At 55.7% G+C, this 16,208-nt stretch overlaps 2 protein-coding genes across 3 annotated transcripts in view; both read right to left on the bottom strand.

The window, feature by feature from the left end:
- Positions 1-16,208, bottom strand: part of LOC125685458 (AT-rich interactive domain-containing protein 1A-like) — a 41,940-nt gene that overhangs the window by 21,473 nt on the left and 4,259 nt on the right. Inside the window, exon 5 of one of the 2 annotated variants that reach the window (XM_048928520.1) lies at positions 5,020-5,424. The exons of the other annotated variant lie outside the window; for it this stretch is intronic. The gene's annotated coding sequence lies outside the window, so the exon portion shown is untranslated. Of the gene's footprint in view, positions 1-5,019; positions 5,425-16,208 lie in introns of those variants that run through there. 2 annotated transcript variants of the gene reach the window in all.
- Positions 3,083-4,639, bottom strand: LOC125685372 (AT-rich interactive domain-containing protein 1A-like). The gene is made up of 2 exons (XM_048928366.1): positions 4,327-4,639; positions 3,083-3,973 (listed from the first exon to the last, which is right to left on the bottom strand). Exons 1-2 carry the CDS (start codon positions 4,637-4,639, stop codon positions 3,666-3,668), a joined length of 621 nt encoding a protein of 206 aa, XP_048784323.1. The 3' UTR covers positions 3,083-3,665.

Raw genomic sequence — 16,208 nt, 5'->3', positions numbered from 1 at the left:
CAGCAGGGAAATATCCCATTCCTGAAGATGCCTGGTACACAGATGGGTCCAGCAAGGGCAACCCGAGCAAGTGGACAGCAATGGCATCCCATCCCTCCACCGAGACAATCTGGTTTGACGAGGGGGATGGTCAGAGCAGCCAAGGGACAGAACTGTGAGCCACGTGCATGGTTCTAACCAAGGAACCTGGTGACGGGATCCTGAGCATCTGCACAGATAGGTGGGCTGTGTACCGGGGGCTCACTCTTTGCATTGCACAGTGGGCCACCCAGGAATGGGCAATCCACACCCAGCCAATCTGGTGCAAAGACATGTGGTTAGATATATGGAATACGGTCAGACACAGGACTGTACGTGTCTACCATGTTTCTGGTCATCAGCCCCTACAGTCACCGGGAAATGATGACGCTGACACGCTGGCATCACCACATGTCCCATTGATGCCACCATGTCCCCTTCTGAAATGGCAGGAGATTGGAGACCCCCAGACCCGGCAGGGAGGTGACAGGGTTCACCCCCAGCCCCCAAATCACAGAACCGCCTAGTGTGGTTCTGGAGCGGTGCTGTTGCGTCCTGCCACAGAGCAGGGGCTCCTGGAGTCACTGAGGGGACACTGAGGTGTCTCGAGGGGCTGCCGGGGGGGCAAGATGGAAGGGGTGGAGCCGGAGCTCCAGGCTGCAGGTCTCTGTGGGGTGACTGCAAACCCGGGGATCCCAACCCCTATGGAGTCCCCTCACGTTGCCCCAGGGCCTCACAACCCCTCCAAAATCCCCCAGTGCCAGTGGGAACTCCAGCCTCAATAGGACTCCCCAATTCTTCCCAAATATAATAAAGCCCCTGGAAGAAAGACAGGACCCCTGAGAATGCACACACCATCCCAGCCCTTGTTAGGACTCTCCCCATTAAAACAGGAGCCCAGAGAGCCCCACAACCCAACGGGACCCCCAGCCACAATGGGACTCCCCAGTCCTCCCAAGACCAGTAAGACCCCCTCCAACAAATCATATAGGAGCCCCTGGAGTCCCCGGAGTCCCCAGCCCCAATGAGAGACCTCCTAACCCTCCCACCACCAAGACCATCACCTCCCCCCAAAGTCAGGACCTCTAGGAGCCCCTAACCCCAATGGGATGCCCCCATAATCTCACTCTTTTGGGACCCCACATTACTCCCGTGTTCTGCTGCTGTCCCTTGGTGGTTTTGGTGCACCCAGCGTCCCCCCATTGTCCCCTCCCTGGTGGTTCTGTGCCCCCATGTCCCCTCGGTCCCTGTCCAAGTGGCTCTGGGGGCCCCTGGGCCGCCCTCAGTGTCCCCCTTTGTTCCCTCCCCAGTCGCTCTGGGTTCCCAGTGCAGAAGTCATCGCTGAAAAATGACAGTTGTGTGTCTGCATCTGCAACTTCAGCTGGAAGTCCTAGGGCTTTCTCACACCTCGATTGGAAAGGAAACAAAAGCAGGAAAAAGACACTGCAAGTTGAGTGGTGCTGAAGCAGCAATGACTGAAAAGGCAGAGCCCTGTACAGCATCCCCCAGGGAGGGACGCCTGGCAAGAGATCAAATCCCTGCATCTCGCTCTGCAGGTCATCAGCGCGGTGACTCGTCATGCTAGAAAGGAGTGGGGAAAGGGGGACAAGTTGTTCTCCCCACACGCACAGTAGAAGACAGTAACTTTGGCTAAAACAAAATGTGAGAGTCCTCCGCGTAGAAAGAATTTTGTGTCTTTTAATGAGGGATTTGGGACAAATTTGAAGAAATTTGAAGGAGAAGGGGAAAGGAAATGGGGACATCATCCTCCAAGGGAGAAGCAGGACAGCGCAGGGCAGGCAGCGGATTCCCGAGGTGGCTGTGCATAAATAAAGGGCAACCGTCGGCTTCTCAGTTCTCCGCTCACGCACGCTCACGCAGGGTGAGCTGCACCCCGCAGCTGTCAGGGCCGGGCAATGAAGAACAGCACGTCGCAGATAACCTGGGAGACCAAGGAATCCACCGTGGGCGACACGGAGATGTCCAACAGCCGCGACTCGTGCAGCGTGAACTGCGAGCGGCTCTCGCCCACCTCAGCCAGGGCGAGCAGCGCCCGAGCCGCTCGGCGCATCATGTCCACGCTCGGCGGCTCGCAGGGCGCGTTCTGCTCGGGCACCGGGCCGGCCTGGCTCTGCTGGCACTGCGCGGCGGCCAGGCCGTCCTCCAAGAAGCCCAGCAAGTCGCCGACGCTCCTCTCCTGCGAGGCAATCGCCCTCGCTGCCAGGCTGTCCCCCTGTGCCAAGGCGGCCAGTAGGACCACCGCCATCTCTCTGCACACCGGGCTCTCTCTGTCGCGGAGCAAACGCAGCAGGCTGCTGTACAGCATCTCCAAGCGGCTGGTGGGGGGAGCCGCGAGGATCAAATCCACGTTGGTGTCCCGGGTGCTCAGTTTGCTGAGCGTTTCCAAAGCCAGGCTCCGAGGGGAGAGGACGGCATTCGACCCCAGCGCTGGAAAAGGGTCCTGGGCCTCTGCTGATGGACACACTGCCCAGTGGAGGAGTCCGTCCACGATGGGCAAGCAGAGGCTTTCTGGGAGAGGGGACAGGTCCAGCTGGCCGGAAATGTTGGCCAGCGTCACCAGGGTGTTCTCACGCAGTTCCTGCAGGCAGTCCCGCCACCACTCCTCCTGGCTGCAGCTCAGCCCCTGGTCCTGCTCCAGCTGCTCTCTCTCCGAGCTCAGGGCTGCCTGCTTGCGCTCTGGGTGCTCATGGTGTAAGAGCAGCAGTTTCCCCAGGATCAGCAGCAGCCCGGCGTGTTTGCACATCTCGGCGTCATTGCCCGGCACAAACGACAAGCTCCTATTGATGTTGGACACACAGATGCAGCGCTTCGCCACAGAGTCCTGCCAGTCGTGGGTGAGGCAGAGCGGTGCCTCGTCTCTGCTGCGAGGCTCATCCTCCAGAATTGCTGAGGAGCTGTCAGATGGAGCAGCCTGCCCTTCCCGAGCATTTCCATTGCTCTCAGCCACGGAGCGCTCTCTCTTGCTCTCCAAGTGGGTCTGGATGTGCTCAGTGGTATCTCCGCCGCCAAGCTGCCAGAGCAGGTGGGCGCTCTCCAACCCACACAGTGAGCTTTGCCCTGGGCAAATACCCACCTCGTACTCCTCCAGGATTCCAAAGACCTCAATCAGGCAGCGCCGGAAATACTCCACCAGGACTTCCAGCAGGCCGGGCAGCTATGGGGGAGGAGAAAAACGGGAGGGGAAGGAAGGAAAGATGGATCAGTGACCACAAAATAATTCTGAGGTCGCTGTGAGCAATTGGACAACCACTGCATAAAGGGCAGAGATCTTGAGGAGCCGCTTATTAATGGAATCTTTTCATTCTGCCAATAAGCTCTTTGCAAAAGAGAGCTTTCTGTCCGCTCGGAACAGAAACAAGGGTCCCTGAATGTCAGGATCCAGCCTGCTCGTACCTGTGCAAACATGCATGCTCTCGGTTTTTGTCTCCTCTCTGAGTAACGCACAGGAGAGAGGCAATGCTAAGCAGAGCAGCCTCTAAAGTACAGTGCAACAGTTTTTACAACAGCCTTGCAGGCACGAGGCAAATCATGGAGACAGGCTGCCCCTTCTAGAGGCATCCAAGCCACGCTGCACGCTGACCCGTGTGCAAAGACAGAGCTGTTGCACCAGGAGAGGCGAGCAGCCTTCAGCCCTTCACAGCGCTCTGCTGCAAAGCCCCTCTTGGCCTCCCCACCACGGTTCCCTTTCTGCGACACGTTAGAGGAGACACGTCCCACCAGAGAGGAGACACCACGCGCTTGCACACCAACCACATGGAAATCCACAGCTCAGCGAGCGCTCGGTGCTGAGCATCTGCACCCACCTGCCTAAGGTCAAAGGACGCGACGCTGCTGTCATCGTGGAGCAGGGCAGTTATGGTGTCTAAGGCCCACGTGCTTTCAGCGAGCAGCCCAGACTTCAGGGACATCATCACCCTCCAGGCTGCAGGAGCTCCTGGAACACAAACACGTCATACTTCCAGACCCTGGCCTTCAAAACCGAGAAGGAGGGACTGGATACTGCTTTTTTGTCTCACACAGAGCACAGCCTGCTTCAGGCGTTGCACAGGCTCCACGCAAAAGCAGTCTCCACACAGACAGTGCCCAACACAAACTTTATACCCAGTCCTTCTGGGTCCCTTCACCCTTGCGTTATCACAGAACGACAGAACGTCCCAACTAACTTGGCAAAGGAGACCTCTTGCAGAGCTGGCAGAGCCCTTCCAATTGGCAGCACTGTACCAAAGGGGGATGGCAACACCCAGCCTCTCGATGGGCTCAGGCAGAAAAGCAGGAGTTTCCTCTTACCAACATCTGCTGCTGTCAGCCGCCTCCTTTTCTGTAACACCGGCTTGGCAGCTTCCACCGATCCCGGAGGGAAGGAGACGGCCCGTCGCTTCCTGGCAGGCCGTTCCACTGCCGGTGCCACATGCGTGGCGGGGATCGGCGGTCCTGCCTTCTTCTTTCCCCTCCCTGGCTGCGGGGATGCAGATTTGCTGGGAGCGGTGCCATTCTCCAGAGCTCTGGGCTGCTGCTGCGGCTGCCCCTGCCTGGCGCTGCAGGGGACGCTGTGCATCCCCGCTTTGAGCCGCTTGGCAGGTGGGGTGCAGCTGCTGTCCATCGGTCGCCTGGGGTTCTAGATGGAAAGTAAAGCCATCGGCAACATGAGGTCATTGAGCCAGAAACGGGCAACACAGACTCAGTGGGGAGAAACGCTCAGCGCCACAGGACACTTCCTCTCGGGCTCACCAGCCAGCTCACAGGGTTCAGTGATCTCGCTGGCCGTAGCAGAGGAACTGGACTGATGGAAGGAAACACATCAGGACTGAGGAGCACAAAAACACCTGCATCACATCCCAGATGGCTTCAAAGAGCAGTCAGACCTCAAGGTTCTGCTGTTATATTCAGATCAGCTTTCTGCCAGACCCACACTTGTCTCAGATCAGGTCCATGTCAGTTTAAAAGACAACTACGACTCAACAAAGGTACCAGGGAACCAGCTGCTACTCACAGAACATGCATTTCTAAAAAGGAAAAGCTTTCACCAAGCAAACCTCACGGAGACGTTGCAGAGCCACCTCGTTGAGAGACCTCCTGTGGCCTCATTTGCTCCATACGTCAGGAAACGCCTCAGCCAGCTGCACAAGGCATTCCCCAGGGCTGCAGCACCACGTAGATTTTGGCACAGTCTCTACTTTGCTGAGACCACGTCTGATTCGAGCAACAGTCTCATTAGCTATGGACTGCATTTGGAGACTTGGAGAGACCCACCGACCCACCAGGAGCATCTGGTCCGGTCCATTCCCTCCAACTAACAACGGCAAGGCCGGCCCAGCGTTGACTTGGGGACAAACTGAGCTCTGCAGACGGATGGGGAGGACAGTGCTGCATCCCCGCTGCTCACACCTGGCAGGAGATGCCAGCATATGCCACTCTCCAAAAGAGAAAACATCCCAACAGACGATATCCCACTCACTGGCTGCGCTGCTGACCTAACACTGTGCTCACACGGAGCAGCAAGATCACATCCTGCACAAACAGCCACGCTAATGGCAGCTCTGCTCGCAGCAGAGGGCAAGTCACATTGGGTTTCTCTCGGGCGCTGCACTCACTACTAGATACATACACTGTGTCATTTACAAACGAACAAACAAACAGAAGTTTTACCTTTGACTGGAGTTCTGCTTTTTGGGTCTCTTCTCCCCTCTTTCTTCTTTTACTTGCAGGAGTTAATTTGACATTCGCCAGACCCATCACTTCAGGACTTGCTGCCACCCCTAGGAAGCCACAGGAATTTGTGACATTGCTTTTCCATCCATGCCGTGAAGTCTTCAAAGCCCAGCACTCAGCCCAGCCTTACCTGCAGAGCCGTTAGCCAGGTTCTCACCCATGGCACAAGGTGGGCCCTGGCGGTTGATCACACCAGCCATGCTGTTAGTTCCCTGTCCGTAAGGAGGTCCAGTGCCCAGCATTCCCCCTTGGTTCACACTGGGATAACCGGGTGGCCTGGAGAGGGCAAGGAAAAAACAGGCATTCTCTCCAAATAAAGATGCTTCCATTGGTGTTTGGGCCTCTTCTGTTAGCAGGGAAGGGAGAGGAAAAAGCCTTCCCGAAGGCAAATCTTGAAGCAAGTGTACGTTGACTATCACCCCAGCTTTGGGCTACTGCAGCCATGGCTTTCCAAGCCAGCTACGACAGAGGGAATGGATTGATACGTTGAGAGCAAGGGAATGTTTGAGCCTCACCAGTTCTGGATGACGCTGGCAGCAGCACACACGGCGGCTGCTCCTTGTGCTCTGTGAGCCATGCCACCTGCTGGGGGGCGCATCCCTGCCCCCAGCTGAGGAGGAACGCTGCCACGCAACTGGCTCCCTGCTGCCGCCGGGTTCATGCTTCCTCCCAGTCCTGCGCTGCAGAAGTTGGCACCGGGCAGAGCGCTGCAGTTGGGCCACACGGGATAAGCTCCTAGAGGGGTGGCAAGAGGGGAAGACGGCATCGTTCAACTGGTTCGTTCATGAACCGCCACGCAGACCTCCTGTCAGCAGATACTTCAAGGTCACTCACGGAGAAGAGGGAGAGACTTAGGACTTGTGCTAAAAGTCAAAGCGCCTGCATAGGAGCCACGTAATGTGCGTTTTGACACAGCTAAGGAACAACCCCGAGTCTAAAGCTGTCTGGCACTCTCCCAACCTTCAGTCAACCACACTGAGCTATACAGAACAGCACAGGATGTAAAAAAGCCTCTAAACCCTTTCCAAAACATAGAACGTGGGATTTCCTTTCCCTGCGTAGCCAAATGGCTCTTTAACACACTGCGGGTGCTGCCTGTATCTTCCTAAGTGAGAAGGAGAGATGCAACGGTTAAAAGTACAGCCAGCCCTGAGAGCAACGTCGTTCGTGACTCCCAGCATAATACACAAAGCACAGGTTGTTCCAGCTCACGAGGAGTGGACTGCTTTGCATTGCCTATGCAAGAAGTGAAGAAGAATCAAATCAAAACGCTTTCTCCAAAGACAAGACGTTGCCTCCGACAGAGGCCTTTCCCATTCGCTGCACGCGGTTCCCCCTTGAGAAGCTGCCCATGCCTCACCTTGAGGGCTGTGCTGCCCGGCCTGGGGTCTGTGGCTTCCCATGCAGTTCTGCTGATATGGCCCCACTGCAGCGTGCATCTGTCCACCAGAAGGCAGATGGAGAAATAAGGCTGAGCCGGACTGGGAAGAGCTGTGCTGCGGCATCTGAGCATTCCTCTGCAAGTAACCTGGTCACCCAGGGAGAGGAGCAGGCAGTGAGTGAAGGACCCAGAGGTGCCGCTGGACACGCGTGTCTTTAGTAACAAAGGCCCGCAGGGCCCACTGACAGAACCCTGCCAGCACCATCCCAGCCACATTTTGCAGTTGTTGCTAGTAGGGTGCCAGCATTACCCACTAAGGTAACAGGTTCCATTTCCTCTTTCACCCAAGGAACATACCTTCAGCCACCAAGGCTGAAACTCTGGGCTCATTTTCCCTTACTGTCACACAGGGAAATGAGACCCAACAGCGTCACAGCCACCCCTCGTTGGGAAGCTTAAGGTCGCAGAGCTTGGAAAACCAGCAGTCATAGGAGAGTCTTGCCAAAGCCAGAGGAAACATCTTACAAGCCCAACTGCTGGCCTGCATCGAACACTCAGAGGCCGAAGGACTGGCAACAGTCAAACGTGGTGCCAGGCACCGGAACGCTTGCAACAAACAGCGCTGGCACAGCCTCCAGGTGCTATCTCAGCACAGAATGCACGTCATCAGGCCGGGCACTTCTCACTTACGCACCCAGCTTCACAAACAGATTTGTACCATGAGCTCCAAACCCAACTCACATACCTGGGTCTTGCACAAAGCCTGACTGGTTGATGGAAGGATGCAGGACGCTGTTCCACTGCACACCGGGCGCTTGGGGCGGCACCGGATTGCCTGCACCAGACGGGTCCTGCAACACCGAGAGACAGATGAGCCACAAAGAAGGAGACTCGCCTTACTGTCAGTAACGTGCTATCCAGCAGCGCCATGCTGCTGAGAGCTGTGATTCCTGCGCATGGGAGGACAGAAGTGCAGAGTGCAATGCTGTTCTCCACCTATCAAGTCATCTTCTCAGGATGCCAAACACCCAGGCACAGAGTGCTTTTCTAACTAAACCCTTCCAAAGGACACCTTCCAACTCTGATATCTACATTGATTGTGCCAGAAACGACACCACATGGGACCCAAAGGAGGGGGCGGGGGAGTTCATCCACCTCAGGGCTGGAAGTACTCCATGACTGGCTCAACGGAGCCTGTTAGATCATGCTGGAAACAGCAAGGTTTCTCTTCCGTGACAAGGGGAACGACCACTGCACACTGCGTGCCACCAACACCAGGCTCGGAGCTCTGCACCACATCCTCCAGGTGCACAGAGACAGCACCACAGCTGCTGAGATGGGCACAGATGTGACGGAGAGCTCCAGGCACCGCCGCCTTTCTGCTTAGGGCTTCACCTCCCTCACACTGCTTCCCCAGCGGGAACCACAGGCCTTGGACTTGGGGAACAAAGCTTGAGCTGCAAAAAAACCCCCAAACATCTACTTCTAACTCCCTCCAAACACAAACCCCCACCAAAACCGTCAGCGCTTGACAGCACCAACAGAATACCCACTGGGTACCAGATCCAGACAGGAACAGTCCAAGGGACGAACATCTTTCAGCTCCCTCTGTTCTCCCACAGTCGGGTACCGACTAGAGGATAACAGATCCTTCTGTACTGGCGGTCACTCTCCGAGCACCTATCGGCTGCACAAGAGCCAAAGGGCAGCAGGAGGAGGGACGCGTGCAGATGGCCACTGCACTGCTAACACCTCTCCCCACGCCTACAGCACTCGGAACTTCCAGCGATGTCACAAGCAGAGGCGCGGATCCCAGAGCCCGTGTCACACAGCAGGGTGGGGTCCACACCAAAAAGGACGATTTTTAAGGCGTCGCTTCACCCGTTATTCATTCTCACTTCATACACGTGCGCCAACTGCACTCCTCCCCTTTCTCAACCTACCCAAGGCAACTAAGACCCCAGCCACAAAACCATCTAGTGGGCTTCTGGAGTGGTCCTGTTGCATCCTGCCACAGGCCAGGAAGTACAGGGCTGAACGTACCCTCACTCCACCATAAAAGGCCACCAGATTGGTCACGCACGATCTGCCCTGGGTGAAGCCATGCTGGCTGTCTCCAATCACCTCTTTGTCTCGTGTGTGCCTTAACATAGCTTCTAGGAGGATCTGCTCCATGATCTTCCCAGGCACAGAGGTGAGGCTCACCAGCCTGCACTTCCCTGGGTCTTCCTTTCTCCCTTCCTTAAAAATGGGATTCTATAAAAACGTTCCCCTTTTTCCAGTCACCGGGGACTTCACCAGACAGCCATGATTTTTCAAAGGTGATGGAGAGCGGCTCGGCAACCACATCTCTTTCAGAACCCTGGGATGGATATCACCCGGCCCCATGCAATTAAACACATTCCATTGCATGAGGAGGACTCGGAATAAATAGCAGAGCAGAGCATCAACCATCATTTATACGGACTTAGTCTTCACTTATGTAAAAAAATCTACAACTAATCTAGTGTAAGATAAAGTATGTGAGAAATTCATAAATCATTTCCACATTCAGGATGCAAATCTGGAACACACAGCAAGCGAGTGAGCCTGGTGCAATGCTATTTAACCAAGCTGAAAGGAAAATCTTGAAGATGAGTGACATTCCTGGCAGAAAACACAAAATGTTGGTACTCTCAGCTTCCTCCAGACTTGCTAAAAAAGAGAGAAAGTGACAAAGAGGAGACCAAGATCAGGAGATGTGCTTAAATCCTAGCAGCAATTGCAGCACCGCATACAGCCCGCAGTTCAGGTAACAGGCTGAAGAGCAACACAGCGCAGTGTGAAAGCTGAATCTTCAAGTGCTTTTCTGCTCCCCACTGTACAGCAAAATGTGGAGCCAGTACCTTTTGTGCAGCTCATCTGAATATGTGTCCCATCTGATGCCACTGGCTTCAGCAGAGCTGCCTGCTTCAGTCAGCCAAACCAACTCAATTATTTGATATGGAAGCGCTTCAGTTCTGTTACTATTTTCAGGCGCTGTACAGATGCCAGCATGGACAAAAACGTACTTATTTCCGGGAATCCCAAGCATGGCAATACTTTCCCAACAGAACCTCGCAGGTTTCCCACACCATACATCACAAGGAGGTGCTGCTCCCGAAAACTACAGCACGTGACTTCCCGACCAAACTTCACACTGCTAAGAAATGCCGCAACTCCATGCTGGCACAGAAGTAAGGTTACTTACAGATTTGGTTAATGCCCTCTATCTATTCATATGCGCTTTTTCTCCTGTCTGCTCAGTTTTATACTTAACATCCCCAGCTGCACTGAACTGTGCATGAGAATTTAAACCTTACATGTTATTCTAACAAAATACGTCTCACCCTATAAGGCACCGTAAGAGCAATTAGAAAAGAGAAACAAGCATGAAGGGCAATGAACTCTTACCCATCATGAGCACAGGGTGAGAAATCTGACTCAGAATCCACAGCGACAAACGATGCTTCCATGCTGGTTGCATTCCATGCCACAGAACGGCCAAAAACTCCGTCAGCCAAGCACTGGCAGAAAACAAGAGTACACATTTTTAGCATTTCATCATGAATTAAAAGTATAGACTCAGTTTGCTATTTAAATTAAAAGGGAAAAAAACATCTCTATACACATATACGTTAGTCTCCAAGTTGCCAGGCATCAGTTTTCCGTGGAGAAAAGCCACATTTGACATCTGCTTCTATAGCAGAGGCCATCTGACTTTTAAAAACTCTTCTCTTGAGGATAAAGACGTTCCACTGCTTTGTCCTTACGAAGCACTTCATGACACGCATCAAATTTGGCAGCCCCTGGGGCTCTCCGGAGCCCTGAGCACTGGGCGTCAGGGCCTGGGGATGGATGGGATGGAGGGCACCATCCCCCCACCCCTTTCCAGGGGGCTCACTGCCACCCCCAGACCTTCCCTCGTGCTCTGTGGTGCAGAGGAGCAGGGTCTCGAGCTGACTACGGATGGCCCAGGGTCACTGTGGAGGCGGGACAGGGGCTGTGGCTGCTGTCCCCAGGGGACCCACATCCTGCCCTGGGCTGCTGCCAGCCCTCCTCCTGCCCAAAGTCCTGGGGCACAAACCCTGCACGGACAAGGCTTCTCCATGGTCACTGACACCTTCCGACATCCTCTGCTGACCAGTGGAGTCCTCTGAAGAAGAAGGAAGACCCTGAGGAACCGCTCACATCTGTCCCTGCCTGGCAGAGGCCACCCCTAGGCGCTGGGAGGGGTCCCCAGCTCCGTGCCCTGCACCCCACGTCCTGCACCCATGGATCTCTCCATCTCCTCTGTGCTGCCTCCTCCAAAATCCTAAGGGACGGAGCACTCCATGCTGCCAAGCAGCCCCAATACCCTCCCTCTGCTCTCTCCCAGTTCCTCCTTCCAGTTCCTGCCAAACCCTTCACCCTCTCTTCCACCTCCATGGCCACGATGTCCCCACGTCACTCTCCTTTTACCCCCTCCCTTATCGCAGCCAATTGCCCCTCACTTGGATCTGCTTCAGCCCTTCTCCTGCAGTCCCACTTCCTCTCCATCTCTACCCAACATGGAGTCCCCAGATCCCCTCACTTAAGCACCTCAAATCCCCTCTCTGATGACTGATGACTCCCTCTGCTGATTAATGAAGCCCTCTGAGCGTCAGTGAAGATCTCTGATGATCAGTGGAGCCCTCTGACAGCCAACAAAGCCTTCAGATGACCACTGACAATCTCTGATGGCAAACTGAGGCCCAGATGATCAGCGGGCTGCTGCTTCAAGTACTTACCATCGTGTCCTGGACTTGGCAAATGCATTCTTCAGCATTCTTCAGATTCCAACTGCTGAAGAATCGCAAGACCAGTCTGCATTTACGTGGGGAGGCAGGTGGTGGACCTTTCAGGTCCTGCCACAGGGGTACGTGCATGCACCAACATATTGCCATAACCTAGTGGTGTGTGCCCTGGCAAACTGGGAAAAGCCTAATATGTCAACTTGATCATTATATTGATGATCTCCTGTTGACATCCGACTCACCGGAGGCTGTCGGACAGGCAGCAGATTCATTGACCACCTATCTCCAAGAAAGAGGACGGGCTGTAAATTCTCAGATGCTGCAAGGTCTGGGAGAACACAACAGGAGGCTTTCCAACAGGCGAAACCAGCAGTGAAACCAGCCCAAGCACTGGGTATATTTGATTCTACCCTCCCAGCTGAATCGGATGCTCATGTCGCTCAGGATGGCTTTGGCTCGGGCCTGTGGCAACGCCGGAGCTCTGTTCAGACCCCCACTGGTTCTGGACCCAGGTCTGGCACGAAGCAGAAGAAAGAGACAGTATGATTGAAAAGCACTTATTGGCTGCCTCCTCTGCATTACAGCCAGTAGAGCCAAGAACTCAAACAGCTGAGGTCATAGTTAAGACCACCCTGACAATTCAGGGGTGGGTGAAACATCTGACCCACCTTCCTAAGACGGGGGTGGACCAAGCAAGAACAGTGGCACGATGGGTCGCCTGTCTCAGCCAGAAGAGTAGTCTGTCCACATCCCCATTGGAAGAAGAACTTCAGGAGATCCTAGGCCCAGCGAGTAACATGGTGAGCAACACGGTGATCATCAAAAGAAACATTGGTCGCTCCACCAGAGAAGAGCCCCATTCAGGAGGGAAATATCCCATTCCTGAAGATGCCTGGTACACAGATGGGTCCAGCAAGGGCAACCCGAGCAAGTGGAGAGCAATGGCATCCCATCCCTCCACCAAGACAATCTGGTTTGACGAGGGGGATGGTCAGAGCAGCCAAGGGACAGAACTGTGAGCCACGTGCATGGTTCTAACCAAGGAACCTGGTGACGGGATCCTGAACATCTGCACAGATAGTTGGGCTGTGTACCGGGGGCTCACTCTTTGCATTGCACAGTGGGCCACCCAGGAATGGGCAATCCACACCCAGCCAATCTGGGGCAAAGACATGTGGTTAGATATATGGAATACGGTCAGACACAGGACTGTACGTGTCTGCCATGTTTCTGGTCATCAGCCCCTACAGTCACCAGGAAATGATGACGCTGACACGCTGGCATCACCACATGTCCCATTGATGCCACCATGTCCCCTTCTGAAATGGCAGGAGATTGGAGACCCCCAGACCCGGCAGGGAGGTGACAGGGTTCACCCCCAGCCCCTGGCCACAGAACCGCCTAGTGTGGTTCTGGAGCGGTGCTGTTGCATCCTGCCGCAGAGCAGGGGCTCCTGGAGTCGCTGAGGGGACACTGAGGTGTCTCGAGGGGCTGCCGGGAGGGCAAGATGGAAGGGGTGGAGCCAGAGCTCCAGGCTGCAGGTCTCTGTGGGGTGACTGCAAACCCGGGGATCCCAACCCCTATGGAGTCCCCTCACGTTGCCCCAGGGCCTCACAACCCCTCCAAAATCCCTCAGTGCCAGTGGGAACTCCAGCCTCAATGGGACTCCCCATTTCCTCCCAGATATAATAAAGCCCCTGGAAGAAAGACAGGACCCCTGGGAATGCACACACCATCCCAGCCCTTGTTAGGACTCTCCCCATTAAAACAGGAGCCCAGAGAGCCCCACAACCCAACGGGACCCCCAGCCACAATGGGACTCCCCAGTCCTCCCAAGACCAGTAAGACCCCCTCCAACAAATCATATAGGAGCCCCTGGAGTCCCCGGAGTCCCCAGCCCCAATGAGAGACCTCCTAACCCTCCCACCACCAAGACCATCACCTCCCCCCAAAGTCAGGACCTCTAGGAGCCCCTAACCCCAATGGGATGCCCCCATAATCTCACTCTTTTGGGCCCCCACATTACTCCCGTGTTCTCCTGCTGTCCCTTGGTAGTTTTGGTGCACCCAGCGTCCCCCCATTGTCCCCTCCCTGCTGGTTCTGTGCCCCCATGTCCCCTCGGTCCCTGTCCAAGTAGCTCTGGGGGCCCCTGGGCCGCCCTCAGTGTCCCCCTTTGTTCCCTCCCCAGTCGCTCTGGGTTCCCAGTGCAGAAGTCATCGCTGAAAAATGACAGTTGTGTGTCTGCATCTGCAACTTCGGCTGGAAGTCCTAGGGCTTTCTCACACCTCAATTGGAAAGGAAACAAAAGCAGGAAAAAGACACTGCAAGTTGAGTGGTGCTGAGGCAGCAATGACTGAAAAGGCAGAGCCCTGTACAGCATCCCCCAGGGAGGGACGCCTGGCAAGAGATCAAATCCCTGCATCTCGCTCTGCAGGTCATCAGCGCGGTGACTCGTCATGCTAGAAAGGGGTGGGGAAAGGGGGACACGTTGTTCTCCCCACACGCATGGTAGAAGACAGTAACTTTGGCTAAAACAAAATGTGAGAGTCCTCCGCGTAGAAAGAATTTTGTGTCTTTTAATGAGGGATTTGGGACAAATTTGAAGAAATTTGAAGGAGAAGGGGAAAGGAAATGGGGACATCATCCTCCAAGAGAGAAGCAGGACAGCGCAGGGCAGGCAGCGGATTCCCGAGGTGGCTGTGCATAAATAAAGGGCAACCGTCGGCTTCTCAGTTCTCCGCTCACGCACGCTCACGCAGGGTGAGCTGCACCCCGCAGCTGTCAGGGCCGGGCAATGAAGAACAGCACGTCGCAGATAACCTGGGAGACCAAGGAATCCACCGCGGGCGACACGGAGATGTCCAACAGCCGCGACTCGTGCAGCGTGAACTGCGAGCGGCTCTCGCCCACCTCAGCCAGGGCGAGCAGCGCCCGAGCCGCTCGGCGCATCATGTCCACGCTCGGCGGCTCGCAGGGCGCGTTCTGCTCGGGCACCGGGCCGGCCTGGCTCTGCTGGCACCGCGCGGCGGCCAGGCCGTCCTCCAAGAAGCCCAGCAAGTTGCCGACGCTCCTCTCCTGCGAGGCAATCGCCCTCGCTGCCAGGCTGTCCCCCTGTGCCAAGGCGGCCAGTAGGACCACCGCCATCTCTCTACACACCGGGCTCTCTCTGTCGCGGAGCAAATGCAGCAGGCTGCTGTACAGCATCTCCAAGCGGCTGGTGGGGGGAGCCGCGAGGATCAAATCCACGTTGGTGTCCCGGGTGCTCAGTTTGCTGAGCGTTTCCAAAGCCAGGCTCCGAGGGGAGAGGACGGCAGTCGACCCCAGCGCTGGAAAAGGGTCCTGGGCCTCTGCTGATGGACACACTGCCCAGTGGAGGAGTCCGTCCACGATGGGCAAGCAGAGGCTTTCTGGGAGAGGGGACAGGTCCAGCTGGCCGGAAATGTTGGCCAGCGTCACCAGGGTGTTCTCACGCAGTTCCTGCAGGCAGTCCCGCCACCACTCCTCCTGGCCGCAGCTCAGCCCCTGGTCCTGCTCCAGCTCCTCTCTCTCCAAGCTCAGGGCTGCCTGCTTGCGCTCTGGGTGCTCATGGTGTAAGAGCAGCATTTTCCCCAAGATCAGCAGCAGTCCGGCGTGTTTGCACATCTCGGCGTCATTGCCCGGCACAAACGACAAGCTCCTATTGATGTTGGACACACAGATGCAGCGCTTCGCCACAGAGTCCTGCCAGTCGTGGGTGAGGCAGAGCGGTGCCTCGTCTCTGCTGCGAGGCTCATCCTCCAGAATTGCTGAGGAGCTGACAGATGGAGCAGCCTGCCCTTCCCGAGCATTTCCATTGCTCTCAGCCGCAGAGCGCTCTCTCTTGCTCTCCAAGTGGGTCTGGATGTGCTCAGTGGTATCTCCGCCGCCAAGCTGCCAGAGCAGGTGGGCGCTCTCCAACCCACACAGTGAGCTTTGCCCTGGGCAAATACCCACCTCGTACTCCTCCAGGATTCCAAAGACCTCGATCAGGCAGCGCCACAAATACTCCACCAGGACTTCCAGCAGGCCGGGCAGCTATGGGGGAGGAGAAAAACGGGAGGGGAAGGAAGGAAAGATGGATCAGTGACCACAAAATAATTTAAATAATAATCCCTGAATGTCAGGATCCAGCCTGCTCGTACCTGTGCAAACATGCATGCTCTCGGTTTTTGTCTCCTCTCTGAGTAACGCTCAGGAGAGAGGCAATGCTAAGCAGAGCAGCCTCTAAAGTATAGTGCAACAGTTTTTACAACAGCCTTGCAGGCACG

Source organism: Lagopus muta, chromosome 28 (genome assembly GCF_023343835.1).
Source record: "Lagopus muta isolate bLagMut1 chromosome 28, bLagMut1 primary, whole genome shotgun sequence".
Lineage (NCBI taxonomy): Eukaryota > Metazoa > Chordata > Aves > Galliformes > Phasianidae > Lagopus > Lagopus muta.
The sequence above is the reverse complement of the archived record's forward strand: the minus strand, read 5'-3'. Positions and strand labels throughout refer to the sequence as shown.